General features: G+C 45.6%; 1 protein-coding gene across 1 annotated transcript; it reads left to right on the top strand.

The window, feature by feature from the left end:
- The first annotated feature begins 2,285 nt into the window (after nucleotides 1-2,285).
- On the top strand, nucleotides 2,286-15,604 carry LOC134518374 (shugoshin 2-like). Its single transcript, XM_063341094.1, has 9 exons — nucleotides 2,286-2,409; nucleotides 7,348-7,491; nucleotides 8,452-8,627; nucleotides 8,880-8,942; nucleotides 9,486-9,580; nucleotides 10,384-10,652; nucleotides 11,233-13,194; nucleotides 14,387-14,513; nucleotides 15,379-15,604. The coding sequence occupies exons 1-9, from the start codon at nucleotides 2,346-2,348 to the stop codon at nucleotides 15,602-15,604; spliced, it is 3,126 nt and encodes a 1,041-aa protein (XP_063197164.1). The 5' UTR covers nucleotides 2,286-2,345.
- Nucleotides 15,605-16,366: the final 762 nt, after the last annotated feature.

Raw genomic sequence — 16,366 nt, 5'->3', positions numbered from 1 at the left:
ACAGCAAGCCATGTTGTCAGAGCACTGTGCCCAGGGAAACATAGCCTCCTTCTCTCTGGAGGCCTTTTAACTGCAAATAATGACCCAGACTGTGCCGCCCAGACTAGGAGAGAGATTAAATGATTTGCCCAAAATCAGATAGTCTAATCTAATCTGCAAATCAGGGTAATGTTACCTCTTATCTCTGCAATAATTGAATTGTAAAACCTTGTGCAAGTTTTCTGTTACCTTTGTATGATTTGGCACAAAGGTACTTCCAGACTCTAGAGCATATTTTCCCTGCAAGTGCACAGGTAACACAGATGACCTTGCAGGCATGGAGTTCCTGGTTTGTTCTGTTTAATCTGTGTGTCCACCTTCCATACGACTGCAATGCACTGCAAGTAAAAATTGGCTTAGTGCTACTTTCTTCTTCTCTTCTTTTTCACACTGCAATAAAGGGAGAATTGAAGGTTCTCTGGCAGGTGCCATCTCTGATCCTTTTCTGGGATCCAGGAAGTATTCCTAGGATGTAGATGCTGAATCTCCTTGAACAAGTGACATATAATGCCTATGCAAGAGTCAGAGTACCCTTCTGAGAGTTGGCTTCTATAAATACAGCACTGATTTTATGAACCTGCCTAAACATGACCCCAGATTAAGACCTGCAGTGTTGTCACACTCTGCTAAGCAGCATACAATAGCTTACCAAAAAAACATGGAAGTATGGAAGGAAGTCTCTGTCTTGCAGGGTTAAGGTCTCTAGCCAGATTTCACATCTTTGGTTTCTCTGATGAATGCCTTATCTCAGACCTAAAGCACACTTTCTTAGCTGGAAGATTTATCAGCTTACAAGGGAATAAGAATGAGTCAAGGAGACCATGAAGGATCTGCAGAGTCCATACAAAAGAGGAGGACAGAAAAACTGTAGCAAAGAGGTGGGCTGTGCAGGGAGAGTTTTACTTGTTTATACAACTGCTCACAGGGTATACTACTGTGATGGATGCATTCGAACCTTTAACCAAACTAGCAGTAGTTTGGTTCAGGCTCCAAAGGAGGTAAAGGCCTGAGCCATACCCAGGGCAAGAACTCATAGTTCCAATCTGTTCTCTGAAAACCCATAAAGGAGCAGAGTGACACAGTGAGCATCGATGCATATGAGCTTAGAACACCAATCAACCAATCATGCAATTAACACAAGAAAATCAGGTGGTTTTTCCATGACTCGTTTATCAAGGAACAAAGAAAGTTGTGGGTACAAGGAGTCTCATGCATACTGTTCCCACAACATGTGATTTCACTACGAGCCAACTACTTTATTCCATAAATATGACAGCCTAAGTGAGCCGCCTTTGAGCTCTCCCTGCTAGGCAGTGTGGCTGCATAGCGGTGATCTCTCCTTGAGCTGGGATGCCTCTCAAGGTTGCTCCTCGAGGCAGAGAGATCTTTTACCAACAGCAGATCTTTGGTAAGCAACTGATATCACACATAACCTTCTAGTATGGTAACTTTGATTTGTGTCTTGGTAGTTTTGAATCATTGTTCAAATGACTGTGATGTACAGTAATAGAGTGAGCTTTGCTATCAAACTTTTTTAAGTTGCACTTTTACAACATCATATTAAACCCACTTTTGCTAACACCTGTAAGTGATCTAAATCAACCATTTGTGACAGATTGGTGTAGTTGGCAGGATCCTAAATCAGGATTCACAATAACTACCCAGCAAAGCATATTTAGCTCCTCAGCGAGGCCAAGCAGTGCAAGGCAGCACCAGAGGCCGGGAGCTAGCAAAGGTTAGGTATTGTCCCCTGATGATTTCTGCTTTGAAACCTGAGTGGACTGGGGAGGAAGGCTGGGCACAGAGAGAGTACATCTTTAGCAGACAGATGACAATCCCAAAGGAAAGCGCTAACTTCAGATAAAATTCACACTGTCATATCTAGCCTGCGGTCTTGAACGCTGCCTGAATGCTTATATTATGCTGTAACAAGGAGATACATGACAGTTTATTGTAGGATGTTGCCAGCTATTGTCCACATATCCTCAACCACTGCTGATCTAACAGTAGTGATTGCTTTCCATAGAATGAAGTCCCTTCCTTTATTAGTACGGGAGAACTGGAATAAACAGTAGCTATAACAGACCCCCCCACAATAAGATCTGCAAGCAATTAAGAAATGTGCCACACTGCAGCTTTGACACACACCCTCAAGACCAGCGGCAGGACTGAAGTACCCCGTGGATAACAACAGCTGCCCATGGAGGCTGTATACCTTGTCATCCACAAGGCTCTAAGCTGTAATGGCAGATACGAGGAGGGAATAGTTCAACAGTGTTTACTGTGAGCAAGAAGAGAAATAACCCATGTGCAGATCACAGTCCCAGAATTCCAGCCCAATGCACTACAAGCTGGAACAGGCCATTGCAGGTAAGAGAAATCTTCACTCAGACCCCTATCAGAGATGCTGAAAAACCAACAAATCACTCACGTTTGCAGAGCTCTCTCAGTGTGTTGCTGTGGGCTTCATGCTGTAAACCTCAAAGATCTTTTCAACAGGAATGTTATTCTGTGAAGATAGGTAAAGAGAGAGGTTCAGCTTTCAGAAGTAGCATTCTTTAAAGTTAATGTATAAAACCTAGCTCATATCCCCTTCCTTTGATCTCTGAAACAGCTTTCACGTGAACTCCTAGTATTATTTTATGCTGCTAACTCAAATCTGTTGAGATCTGGTCCTGAAACTTGCTCACCATTTTGCACTTGAGTGAGACAAGGTAAATAACCTATAGACACGCGTAGGACCACCTCCTGAAACTGCCTATTTTGTTTTCGAAGGATGAGCAAAACCTAACGACTACCTGATAAAAATTAAATCGATTTGTAATGTTTGCACTGTCTGTATACTGTGCTTTCAATGAACAAAGACATACAGGGTACAAGGAGTGTTTCTAGACAGATGCCATAGAATAAAAGATACTGCTTGCTATCTTGCCCTCTTACCATTAATATTCCAGCATATGAAGATAATATCATAGCTTCTCTCTCAATTAGGCTTGCATACACGTATTGGTTGTAAGCTGCAAAATTCCTGTATGGTGCTTTGAACAAGAGGATTATTAGCCTCGTGTTATAAATGCAAAAAGTAATTCTTGACTCAACTCACTAGATGGCTTTTACTCCATTTTCACAGTGGTGTAACCCACTGCAAGGGCAGGGCCTTAGCTCTGCAATACTCACATTTTCTCTCTTGTCAGTGCACTCTGAGCATCCAAGTCACTTAGCTTAATGAAGGCTAAATTGTAATGGGTCTGGAAGGACAGAAAAACCTTACGTGTTTTGTTTTACTATAATTGCTTGATGGGGGGATGACAGAAAGACCAAAGAAATGCAGGGAAATGTGAGCTGGAGCCCAGTATTGTTTCAACTACACTGGATATCAGTTGTGGGGTGAACCAGTTTTAAACACACCCAGGAAGACTTTCTCAGCTCAGCTGAAAGATGTTTTGTAACGCACAGGCAGCTTTAGTTGGTGAAGAATTCCCTTTGGTTAGTTGACTTGAATTTTATCAAATGTCCTCTGTGGATGAGTTTTGTCTTGTTGAAAAACTCAGCAAAACCTTGAATTATCTGAATTATCTTGAATTATTGTATTACACCTCAATCCTATTCACAGCCAATCTCTTTAGGTGTTCGTTTCAGTAATGGGCATTTATTGATCATTATAGGAACAGGTTATTTAGCTGTACCAAAGAGCCACCCTTCAGAGTTCTCAGTAGCCCTGCAGTTAAAGAGGATAGGAAGTAAGAAGTCTGGTGATTATCACGTCATCTAGAAAGGTGGTCTGCCTTTGTCTTCTTGGATCAAATTAGTTTTCTTGTAGTCTGATGCCAACATAATCTCCCCTTAAGGCAAGAAAAAAGAACTCCAAATTACAACCGGTTCTAAGCAATCCAGTGCATAAGAAATGTAATAGGTGACTCTAAAGATAGTGCAAGATAGGGGCTAAATTTGCTATGATTCAGGGCTAGGAATCTGCTGCAGGATTTCTCACAGACACCTCCTAAGTAGGAAAGCTGTTAGTTTTCTGCATTACTGCTAATCTTAGCTTCCCTCAAACCACACTGCTGTCTTCCCCAAAGGCTCCAAAATATAGGAAGAAGTACAAATATGAATGAAGTATTTAAGGTCTGGGGACTCAGAGACGGATTTCACTGTACAGCCAAGAGACTGAAAGATGCTTCACAGGAGCTTGTTCTGCTCATTGAGGGGAGGTCTGATTCTGTAATCTTTCCTCAGACTAAGTACTACTGATCCATCCCAGCAGTCCTAGGGAAGATGGGCACAGGACTTGTATGGAATAGAGAGCACACTGCTTACATCCTCAAGGAGTTGTCTGCTGGGCACTCCTGCATCAAAGAGCATGAGATGCTGCTACATGAACTAGAAGACCCCTTACAAACAGCAGCTGCACTGACTGCATGGCAAGGGAGGAACTCTGTACCTCCCCGATCCCTCTCATTGACACACAGCAAGTTCTGAGCTGTGACATCTCTACTGCTACATACGCAGTCAGGTCTGACACTGCAGACCAACAGTTGTCTATTACTCAGCTTGGCTGGAGTCCCACTGGACAAAATCTGCAGAGAACAGAGTACTGATGCATAAACTCCACAAGTTTTTGGCCTTTGTGGTATTGATTCTGCCCTCCCTTTGTTTGACCAGCCTTAATTTTTCTTTCCATTGACTGTTTCACAGAGAATGGTTTGATTCTGCAGTTAGGCAGGAATGTGTCTTTTTGCCTTTGTGAACTATGTGATTGCCTCTGGTTTAATTGGCTGGAGTTTGGGAACAGCTCCTCCTAGCAGCATTAGATGCTTATGGCCATTCTCATTAATTGTATGGCAAAAGGAGCACCAAGCTTAGCTCTTCCCCACCTTTTATTCCTGCTGCGGGGCTTGTAATCAAGTTCGATTTGATTTTTGAGGGCACCTGCCTGGCAGGCAGCATGGCAACTCTGTGTCTCCAGTAAAAGCTGCTGCTTGTTTGCTCTGCTTTGAAAAACACAGATCTATGCCTGCCTTTCCTCCAGTTACACCTACGCAGGGCTTACCTGCTGGTATCGCCAGGCAAGTGTGAAAAGTGACCACCACAAAGTGAACATAGCTGTGCCAGGGCTGCCCAAAGTCCTGCTAACCCAACACCTTTTCTATTATGTGGCAAGTGTGATACCCTGATGAAGAAAGGGACTTTCCTGAAATGAGGCTGGTCCCTAGCCCTGAGATGAACTGACCCATGATGTTTTCCCAAAAGCAAGAAATGCCTCTGTACCATTGCAAGGCAGGTAGCAGGGAGGCACTGTGTTTGTGCTCTTCCTGGGGAAAAAAAATGAAAGCTACTAGTGGATGCCTGAAGAAGAGCTGCACCAGTAGGCATCAAACTTTCTCAGTGTATTTCCCCATTCTCCACTGATTTGCAGCTCAGGACTTTCTTGAGCAAAAAGTGTTGTCCTGGCAGTTAATAGCCCTTGGTTGTTTTTTACTTCCACAAACTTGTCCAATCACTTCTTGAAACCTGAGTAACTGACACCTGCAATATCACCTGGCAAAGATTTCCACTGTTTAAATAGGGCTGTGTGGAAAAGGGTCTCTGATTTTAAGCTGTCCACTGCTAATTTAATTTGCTAACCAGTGTACTTAATAAACTTAGTAAAGTAACTTAGTAAACTTAGTAAGAGCAAGTTTAGGCCCCTCAAAGTGTGGAATTTGTCATGCATGGAGCACAGAATATGTATTGGAGAAGGATGCTTAAGTCTTTTCCCTGCACCATAGCACGTTTAATGCCAGCCACAGGTTCCCTAGAGCAAGAAATAAAGCAACAGGCAGGTCTGTGTGTCTGTCTGTCTATCTACAGCATCATTATCCACTGCAGGTCTGATTTTCAGGGCTGGTATGGAGGGTGCTTTGTCAGTCTGCTACTTAATTTAAGGTGCAAGGAATAAACTTATTTAATAATTTGCATGATTTAATGCTTATCAACTAATGCATTAACAACTACCACATAAAATAGTAACAGGAGTAGGATTTAGTATTCTTGCAAAGGGCCACCATTCGCATGCCTGCAGCAGAAGTGTTTTTGCCAGCCTTGTTTGTATTGCAAATTCCCTCTGCGCCTTCACTGTAAATTGCTGCTCTGCAAACTATGTGGATGCTTTTTCCTTACATGTCATTTCCTTAAAATTTTTAACACCGTCACACCTGCACATGCAATGTCAACTTTCTGAGGACAAATTCAAAGGCGTCTGGAAAGCAATGCATTAACTTGGACTGAAATGTAGATTACTTAAGAAAAAAATTCCTTTTAATAGACTGTAAAATGTCATCTTTTCACAACTGAAAGCTGGAACCCAAGTGCTGGATTCTACGGACAAACCAACCCTAACTTTTGGGTGAGATTTGTCATTTAGAACAACCCTCGGGCTTTTCTGAGGCGTTTCAGGAGCGTTTTAGCTCTGCGTGCCCAGAGCAACGTGGCAGCAGTGCTGCCCAGGGCCGGCGCTGGCGCCTCACGAACACGGCCTCAAAGACAGACGCTTCCAGTCAGGAGGGCGGCGGTGCGGCGGGGCTGAGAAGGCGGCATTTCGGGGTGCTCTTTCCCGGTGAGGGCGGAGAGCTCCCCCTCAGCTGCAGCGGCCCGGGCCGGCCCGGCCTGACATGGCGGCGCAGCCTGCCGCGAACGCGCGGGTGCCGCAGGCTCTCCACACACGCAGGCCCGCGCGCGCCCCGAGGGATGGGGGAAGTAACGTCCCCGCTCCGCCACAACCGGCAGCGGGGATGGAGAGTTTATCCGCTTCCCGTCTTCCCCCTGCTTTCCCCGGCAGAGCAGCGGGCGGAAGGAAACAGCCGCTCCCCCGGCTGCCATCCCGCGGGGCGGGGCGAGGGGCGGGCTGTCCGCCGTCCCGCTTACATTCAAAAATCTCCCGGCGGGTAGGGCTAGGGCTTCTGCTCCCGCTCGGCTACCTTCTCCGGCCGCGGCGAGGGGCAGCTGGTCACCGTCCCGCAGGGCTCGCTGCGCCGGAGGGTGCCAAGGCTGCTGCCCCGCATGCAGGTGAGGCGGGGAGTCGGCCCGCCCCGCTCCCCGCGGGCGCTGAGGGGCTGCTGGCGTGAGGGAGGCGGTAGAGGGGCTGTAACGGCCCGGGGCGGCCGCCCTGGCCGGGAGCCGCCCGGGGCGAGGCGCCGTGTGTCTGCGGGCTCGTCCCTCTGCGGGGATCGGCGGGGCGAGGGGCTTCTTGGGGAGGGCGTAAGTCTTGGCCGGCGAGTGCTTGCTGAAGGGCAGGACGCGGGTGCTGACCCTCTCGGTGTGTCTGTGCAGCTATGGCGTCTCGGGAGGCTTTGGAAACATCCTTCTTCAGCCTGAGCGGTGTAAGAGAGCGGATGCGGGAGAAGAAAAACGGCGCCTTGAAGACTGCGAAGCTGAATGCCTCTCTTGCATCAAAAATCAAAACGAAAATCATCAGTGAGTGTATTTTACCTTGCAGCGTGTGCAGAGGCTGGCAGCTACATCAGCTCATAACTGCCTTTGGCTGTGGTCGTGGTGGTGGGTGGCTGTCTCTTACCCAGAGCTTACATTTAAGAGCTGCTTCTCTGCCTCTGGGCTTCTGGTGAATCTAGTACCCTGCAGATGAATGTCAGCTCCCACTTGAAGTGACCAAAGGCATATGAGGTATCTGTGACTGGCAGGTTTAACGCAGAGCCTTTGGAGCAGCAGCTGGGGGCATCACAGGCTGCTCAGCAGCAGCATCTCAGATGGCATTAGATGGCTGTGTCTGGGTAACTGAGTCCTCAGGGTCCAAACAGCAAAAATAAGAGGTGTGGAAGGTATTCTAGTATATATGCAATCCTGTGCGGAAGGTAGCCCAACTGTGATTTATCCTTATGGAGGCAATAATGCAACAATAGTGCACAAGATAATCTGGACTACCTTGAAAAAGCTAGATGTTTCTGTTACTTTTATTGATTTGTTTTGAAATTGGGAAACGTGGATCTAATTCTGCTCAAGGGTTACTACAAAGGACAGTAGGTTTTTCTCCCTCTTTTTGGACAGACATGAGGACTCAGAGCTATAGGTGACTCTTTCAAAGTCAGAAACATATCTTTCTAAACTCAGCACCCGAACCACGCCATCTTTCATTAAGAATTAAAGCAGTAGCTTGCTGACTGAGCATGACCCACTGAAGATGTAGAGGGTGTCTGTCTGAAGTGTTGCAGGTTATTACAGAAGGTTTTTCCTGCTGTTCTCTGGAGACTTCTATTGCTGGAAGGGATTATAATGCTGTCTTTTTGTGGGGGTTATTGAGCTGTAGAGATCTGAGCCTGGGGGAGGCTATTCTGGGAAGAGGAAGAAGTATGATGAGGGAAGAGGCATGGATGAGACCTTGCATGCTGATTCTGTTCGATGCTTCTCTATCACTTACAGACAACTCCTCCACTATTAAAGTCTCCCTAAAACACAACAATAAAGCACTGGCCCTGGCCCTCAATGCGGAGAAAGCCAATGCACAGCGGCTCACCCAGGAGAAGACCATCTTACAGAAGGAGGTGGAGCAATGCCACTTCCAGAACGCTGTGCTGCGACACAAGCTCTCCTTCCTGGTACGGCACTAACAGTGTTGCTGGCATGGGGAGGGGTGGTGGGTGAGGTATGCATCACTCGCGTCCCAACCTTGGGAGGAGCGAGCTGTCACTGATATGACATATCAGTGACATTCATATGTCACTGCATATGAAAAATTAGCTCCCCTCCCCTCCCTCGAACGTGCCTTGTTTTGGCTACCAGCATCCTTGATAGAATAGATGTTTCGATTTAATGCCTTTATGATTTCTCTCTCTATTACCTCAACATAGAATAACATCTTGAAAGAACTTGAAAACCTTATGTCTGCAGTTAAGGTGGCCCGACTGTCTGAGGTAAACCATGGGAAGCGTGAGCACGCTGCTCTGGGAAGGGAGCTGTGTTTGTCTCTGTCTTTTGCTATGTGTTGCTTGAATTGTGCTGGCTGCATGCCTGTTCTTAGCTTGTTGTTAATGTCTTCCAGGGTAACTTCTGTAGGAAAGGCTACAGTTTTAAACTGCCATCCTGTGGGTCATTGGCTGTATTGGCCAGTAGGCTCTTCTGCTATGTGATTTCTTTTTAATTTCTTTTTTAAAGTGTTGCCATGGGACCTTGGGATAGGGAATAGGACACTTTCCATATGTCCTGTCTCACAGGTGGATGGGAAAATATTCCTGCTTCCTAGTCTCAGATCATCTGAACTAGTTAACTTCATCCTTAAGCCTGTGGAGACAGAATCTGATTCTGCTGCAATTTATTCCATAATTTGTGCCATTTTAAATGGGAGAAGGTCACCGGCAGTATTTGACATACTTTCCAGGGTGAAACTGAGCTGTTGCTGTTTCTGTGCAGGAGGCTGCACAAGGGATAAACCACCCTTCTCTTTCTCTGTTTTCCAGTTCCGTACAAGTTCTGCATCCTTGTCCAATGGCCAGAAGAGCACCATGAGTGAAGATAGCTGGGCCTATGATATTGCAGATGGCCAGCTTGTGAGGTGAGCCTTAAAATGTCAGGTATCACCAAGCTTGTCCTGGATTTCTCTGTGCTAAACTTTCTTTTGTGTTTTATGTGTGTGCCCAGTTACCTTTTTTACATGAGATGTTTTCTCTAAACCACCACTGCTTGATGTTTTCCTTTACTCTGTGTCTTTCTGCTGCCACTCCTTGTCTTACTTGTCCTAATGCCAAGTCTATGCATAAACTGGTCCTTCTCTCTCCTTTGTTTGCAAGCACGTTTAGGTAGTTCTTCCTTTGTAGCTGGTGAGCACTGCAAGATTTCCTTGAGCGAGTGCCATAGCTGTCTGCTTTGACATTTGTTATATATAGATGCTTTATAGACATCTGCTTTTATGGTGTAAGCTTGTGTTTTGGAAGGAAGTTCAGAGCTGGATCTCTTAAAATATATTTGAAGCTCTCTTTCTCCTTTAGCTAGTCTCTCCTTTGAACAGAGGGGAACCCTTGGAGCTGCCCACACACATACCTTTAAGCAGCTGCATTGGTGTTCTACAGTGAGGTGAACCTCTGGTCAGAACCTTTGCACTGAGAGGCCTTACTTCCTTGTTGTGTTATTTTTCTCCTGCTTCTGTGTCCATAGTGGTGTGCTTTCCTTATGAGTTGTGCTTGCACAAAAATGGGAAATCTGTCCTGGCTGGGCAGTGTTTGTCCTTCAGCACTTGAACCCTTCAGAAATGTATTTTAGCAACTTTTTATGGAGGTGAAGACTGTAGCTACTCTGTTGGATTCTGGGGCCTGTCACAGGTATGGAACATGCTCCATTGCTGTTTTTCATTCTCACCAGGGCTGCAGGGATGCCAATGAGGGTGCCTGTTTCTAAGCTTTGTGGTGCAGAACAGCAAGGTGGCATCTCCACAGCAGTACAGACAGCCTCACTAGGTTTTCAGAGACCTGCTTCTAATGAGCCAGTGGAAACTGTGCCTGTTGCCTCCAAAGACACTTTGCCACCACAGCCTGCTGTGAAGCCTCAGTCCCACCAGGAAGAGAATGGGAAGAAGCCGACTGAAGCAATGAAAGCACAAGAGGCTCTTCTTGACTCTGACATCTTTGGAGGTAAATTTGCATCTTCTGCTGTTCTTCTGGTATGACTTTGTGTGTCTGTGTTCAGAGTGAATGAGTTCAGTGCCAGTTAGCTTCTAACCATCACTCCAGCAGCTCCTAATTACTGTTAGGAACTGCATGCGTCAGTTGCCAGAATTACGTATATCCCAGAATGGGATGTCCTGGTGGGGATATTTGGCATGTTTGCAATAGCTCAAGATCAGTTTCTGAGTAATAGGCACTGAGCTTACATAAGATTTTCAGAAATGTCTGAAGGTGCAGAATCTGACTAGATGCACATCTTCTGTTCCTTGTGGATTTCCCATACAAATAGTAACTCTTATACAGATGCATTCCTAAATATTAGGGCTGGTTAAGGGATCTTGCTGTGGGCTGCCTTTCTGTTCTGAGGGGAGACAGCTGAGCAATTCTATTATATAATAAGTTTGGGGAGCCCCTGTAGAGATGAAATCATGCTTTTTCTATGCTCTGGATTTGTGGCAGCGTGTGGGGCATGGCTTTTAGTCGTATTGGGAAGCTGGCATTTGCCTGCTGCATGTCACAGTCTTAGGAATGAATTTTGTCTTTCCAGCAGCAGCCTTGTGTGCAACCCAACAAAATCCCAACAATTTGCCAGAGCTTGCCTGGGAAAGTCATCCCCTTTCATATGAGGACAATGAGATGGCAAAACATTTCTTTGATCGTCTCTCACAAGGGCATATTACTCAGAGGAGAAAGCGTTCTACGCTGTTTGCAACAAGCACTCCATCTTCTGGTGTGGATATCTTGCCATGTGTCAGTTCCACTCAAACTGATCGGTGGAGTATCACAAAGGACAGCAGCAGCTCCAGCAAGAGAAACACACAGCCACAGCTGAAATCTCCCAGCTCTTTGATTTCATCTGCTCAAACCACTGTTATTCCTGATAGAAAATGTTTGGGTAAAGACATTTTCTGTGATCAGCCGCAGGCTAAAGAAACTGTGTGTGGTGTTGAAACAGACTCCAGTTATAGCCGAGTCCCTGAGTTTGTTCCTGTAAAGATTAAAAGCAAAGGTAGTTGTAAAACTGGTGAGAAAACAACTGTTAAAAAAGCAAGCACAGGAAAAAAGAAAACAATTGCAATTAAAAACAATGCAGAAAGTAGTCCTGATCTACTTCAAGATGAAGAGAGTGCTCCAAATGCAAAGAAGCTTCTTAAGCCAGAAGTTGCAACATGTTCTAGTGAGCCTGAAGTTTCTGAGATGAGGCAGAAGGCTTGTGTGGGGGCTTTCAACAGGAAGAACACAGGCTCTGATGTGGACCAACATTCCTGCTCTCCTGATGAAGTCCAAGATCTCGGAAGAGCACATGTGGTGAATCCAGCAGAGCTGCACAGTCTTGGAAGTGGTGACTTACTGCAACAGGTTAAGAAGGAAGTTTTCTTTGCAATCCAAAGCACGGAGAGCATGTCAAAAAGCCCAGTTCGTACCTTCTCAAGTCACAAAATTCCCTCAGATGATTCCAGTCTACAAAATTCACTTTTGAGGAAAGAGACCTCAAATGCCTGTGCTTTGCAAGAGGACTCAGGCATGAACACTAAGAGCATCAGACAGAAAATCAACAGAAAGACTAGAGTAATTAGGCAAATAGATGATACTGAGGAGGAGAATCTGCCAAGCAGTGTGAAAATACCAGAGGCCAAAGCTGAAGAACAGCCCAAAAGAAGCCGGACAAACAGGAAGACGACTGTCAGGAAAAGCAATTGTAGTGATCAGAGAAAAGTTGTTGATGTTTTTGGGCCATGTATAGATGTTCAAGGTGTAGCTAAGGAGAGCGCAAAGGGTTCACCAAGTAATTTTAAACACAGCAGGAAAACTTATGTTATCCGTCCTTTGGATCTTGCAGGAAACAAGGAATGTGTCCAGACAGATTTTGAAGGGGGTGAAACTGTACCTCCCGGGCCTGTTCCTGGGAGCAAACCTTGCAAAATACCCAGAGTTCAGAGGACAGTAGCTGCTCAGAGCAGTAAAAAACAGGCAGGAGCCCTTCAAGAAAAGGGGCAAGATAAAGTTGACAACATGAGTATCTCAAAAAAAGAGGCTTATCCCAAACCGAAGCGTCAGAGGAAGAGGAACACCTCTAGTCTTCCAGAGACTGATTCCCTGGCCAGACAAAGTGATGGTGCCAAGGCTCTCATTGGAGGTTCAGCAGAACTTGCATCCAAGCAACCTGTCCTGAGGGGGAAGTTTTCCTGCATTACAGATCTGCTCTCTGAGGCAGATGCCTTCCTGGAGGAGCAGATAGCTGAGATATCTCTTAGAAATAATCTTACGGACACTTCATACAGTCTTGAATCCTCCTCAGTGACTTGTTCTGCAGCTTTGCCTGTCAGCTCTAGGCTTACAGATGTACCAGTTTCCAAGAGCTTAAGTACTGAGGGCAACAGAATGCCAGAGAAATCCTCTGTTTGGCTGGAAAGCTCCCTGATACTGAAAGAAAAGACTGCAATGGAAATATCTGGGGAAAGAAAAGAGGTTGAGTCAAGTTCTCGGAGCTCACCTTCACGGGAACCTGGTAGGTGGTTGGCTGGGGGAGGGAACCTCTCTTTGGACAAAAGTGGCAAAATCCATGCAGCAAATGCTTGTATTTTTCTTCCCCTCCTCTCTTTTTTTCAAGAGTTAAAGATCAGTGTCCAATATACCATTTATGCTTCCGCTTGTGCTGGCCAGTCATTTCTGTGGCTGTATTTGCTTCTACTTTATCAGCATTCCTGTAAGAATTTCTGGTCACTTGTTCATGTGTGAATATTGGGAAAAGACCAGCAGCTTGTGCTGTGAGTCCCATTTTACCACTCTTGTTATCTTCAGGGCATGCTGGTCAATTTAGAAAATCAATTACTCAAGCAGTTGAAAAGTATAGCTTGATGCTGACCCTGCTTACCAGTGTCAGCATTATTGGGGCACAGAATATGATGAATATGATACACTTTTGGTCCAGAATGGTTAGTGCTGCAAGGATTCAGACTTTATACCTCTAGGTGGTGTGTTCAGTGGAAATTCATCAGGAGCTACCTAAATTTTCTTGGCTGTGTTTTTTTTGGTTAGTTTTTTAAAACTGTTTGGAGGGTGTATCCCTTGGCTGATAATATCATGGTTAAGCTGAGCCTTTTTGGGAGCTTGCAGTTATTGGATGCTCTGTAAAGAGAGTTGTTTTGTGGGGTTTTTCCATCCTGTAGCTGTTGACAAACAGGCCTGTTATAGCTAGAGTGGGCTGCACTTTGTAGAGAGGGAGGAATTTTCTTTTCCTGCCCTCACCCTCTTGGCCAACTTCACTTTGAAAGCTGCAGTAAACGCTGGCAGGGTCCTGTGTCTTGCTGGAAGTCTTGTAGGTTGTTTGGGTGCCATAAGCTTGCTTTCTTCTCCAGGCTGTAAGCTCCTGGGCACTGGAACGATCAACTATCATTTTTGTATCATTTTTCTACTACATCAGGGCCCAATGATACCAGCAGTATTAGTGACCTGTGTCTTTTTTCAGTGAGGAACCTAATTTGATTCATGAGCTAACTTCTGAGGAGCAGGTCTGGGACTTTTTGGACATAAGTGCTCCCCTGGGTTTAGAGAGAACATGGTTGGAATCATGATTGTGCAGTGTTCAGAGAAACCTGGTGATGCAGCCCTTCTCTATTTGGCAGCTCTATTTCTTCGGATATCTGGAAATGAGGTGGAAACACTTTGATCAACTCATACGTGAATGTCTCCTTTTGCAGAGATCAAGCCACTACAGGACTTGACCAATATGAGGACTGTGTCTTTCTCCAGCTTGGAAGAAGCGCCAACACGCTCATCTAGGCGGAGACAGCATCCAACTTGCTATACAGAGCCGAAACTCAACAGGTTGGGCTTTTAAACTATTCCTTCCCATGCTGCAACCCCTGCTCTGCTCTCACGTGCTCACTCTCGAGGGCTGGACCCTCTGTGACTTTGTTTGTCTTTAAATTCCTTTTAAGCTTTGTGTTTCTGTGACCTTCCTCTTCCACTGCAGTGTGGTTAAGCCAGAACTCTGCATTAGCACAGATGCACGTGCAGGCTTCTGGTAACAAGCTACCAAAGATGTGATTGCCCTCACTGAAATTAGCACACCTCTTAGCAGATTGCATCTGTGGTACTCCAGTGCTAATGAGGGATTAAGTGTGAGGATAAAATACAGGCTAAATAAAGACAGCTAAGTGAAAACCCTAATTTCACTTGCTGTCATTCTGTGATAGCTAAAGTTTTATAAAACAACTGAGTAATACTTCCATTTTAATTGGGCTTCAGTGAAGGAAATGCTAGTCTTGAGGAGGGTTCTCCCCTGTAAGCAGGCTGTATCTGTATTCGCTTTTTCTGGCAGATACGAGTACTTTAAAAAGTAGCTGCATCTTCTCCCTAAGAAACTGTAGATTCAGTACATCTGATGGCTGCTGTACAAAACCAATTAACTCCTAAAGTGATGACTTAGTATTATGCAATAGTGTAACAACAATGTGTTTTCCCTGAAAAGTGTCAGAGTTTGAACTTTCTGTGAGGAGTTGGTTATACTGGGTCAGAAGGTACTCTCTACTGGTACAGCTGTTCCTGTACTGGACAAAGAATGAACTGTACTGCTCAGTCATCTTATAGTGGAAGCATTTCAGTAAAATCAGAAACTCCAGAAACTTGAAATCATGCACGTATTCAAGAAATACCTTGATGGTTTAACCTAACCCTTTTGGTTCTGCAGCAAACTGAGGCGGGGTGACCCATTTACGGACACAGAGTTCCTCCGTGTCTCTCCCCGCAAAAGGAAAACTGCCAAAGCCAAGGAAATGACTAAGATGATCAAAGAAGAAAAAGAGTGGCTTGCTGAAGAACATCCCAGTGCCGAGGCGGGCAAGCTAACAGCAATGAGAAGAGACATGGAGCCAGAAGTGAAATACTGGTTGAACAGGCAGTCCCCAAGTTCTTAGGGGCTTGTACCTCTTTGCTAGAATCTCTCTCATGTTTTGCATAGCTTATTTCTTATTTTAATTTTGAAGTATAAATAAAGTCTTCTATGTGGACAGTATAAAAGCTTTGTGACATTGATTCCTCACCCTCCCCCCCCTCTGCCTTTAAATTCTGGGGTGCTCATCTGCAAACTCTGTGCTCAAGTGCTTGTGGCACCAGACAGCTCTGCCAGCTCTCTGCTGGTCCTGCCCGAGCCTGGGGACAGTACACCTTGGAGGGCTGATCTTCTGGCACTGCAGATAGCCACAAGGGCATTTGCTGCTGAAAAGGTATGGAAGGGTTGCAGCAGCGCAGGCTTTGACAGCAAGCAGAAGAGGCATGCTGACACACTGCCTAGCACCAACTCCTGTAAATGCTGGCGTCTGTATGGGCAGAACAGTCCCTGGGGAAGTCACCTTTAGGGTTGACTACTGAAGCCTTCGACAGTCCTAGAAGTCTGCTCTGCTGTTCTGGAGGGGAACTTTGTCAGATAACTGATAGATCCCCCCTCACTATACCTGCGTAACTATGGAGTTGAAAACAGCCTTCCACCAGGCCTGAACATGCGATACCTCGGACACAGATGCACACATGTAACTACATCAGTGTCAGCACTAAAGGTAAGCTAGGTTATACTTCGATCAAAGACAACTGTTGCTGGAGTCCACTGATGGGACTGTTGGTGCGAAGGGCTATAACTGGTGGTGGGAGCTACAAGGGTGCTGCCAGGAGCTCTGTGAAGC

The sequence above is a fragment of the Chroicocephalus ridibundus genome, chromosome 7, assembly GCF_963924245.1.
Source record: "Chroicocephalus ridibundus chromosome 7, bChrRid1.1, whole genome shotgun sequence".
Taxonomy (NCBI): domain Eukaryota; kingdom Metazoa; phylum Chordata; class Aves; order Charadriiformes; family Laridae; genus Chroicocephalus; species Chroicocephalus ridibundus.
The sequence above is the reverse complement of the archived record's forward strand: the minus strand, read 5'-3'. Positions and strand labels throughout refer to the sequence as shown.

What these genes read in the sequence shown, in the direction of transcription:
- LOC134518374 (XM_063341094.1), top strand. Translation starts at nt 2,346, where the DNA reads ATGTGCAGATCACAGTCCCAGAATTCCAGCCCAATGCACTACAAGCTG. An exon ending in GCTGGAACAGGCCATTGCAG is followed by an intron (nt 2,410 to 7,347) that starts GTAAGAGAAATC and finishes GTGTCTGTGCAG; the next exon opens with CTATGGCGTCTCGGGAGGCT. An exon ending in GACACAAGCTCTCCTTCCTG is followed by an intron (nt 8,628 to 8,879) that starts GTACGGCACTAA and finishes ACCTCAACATAG; the next exon opens with AATAACATCTTGAAAGAACT.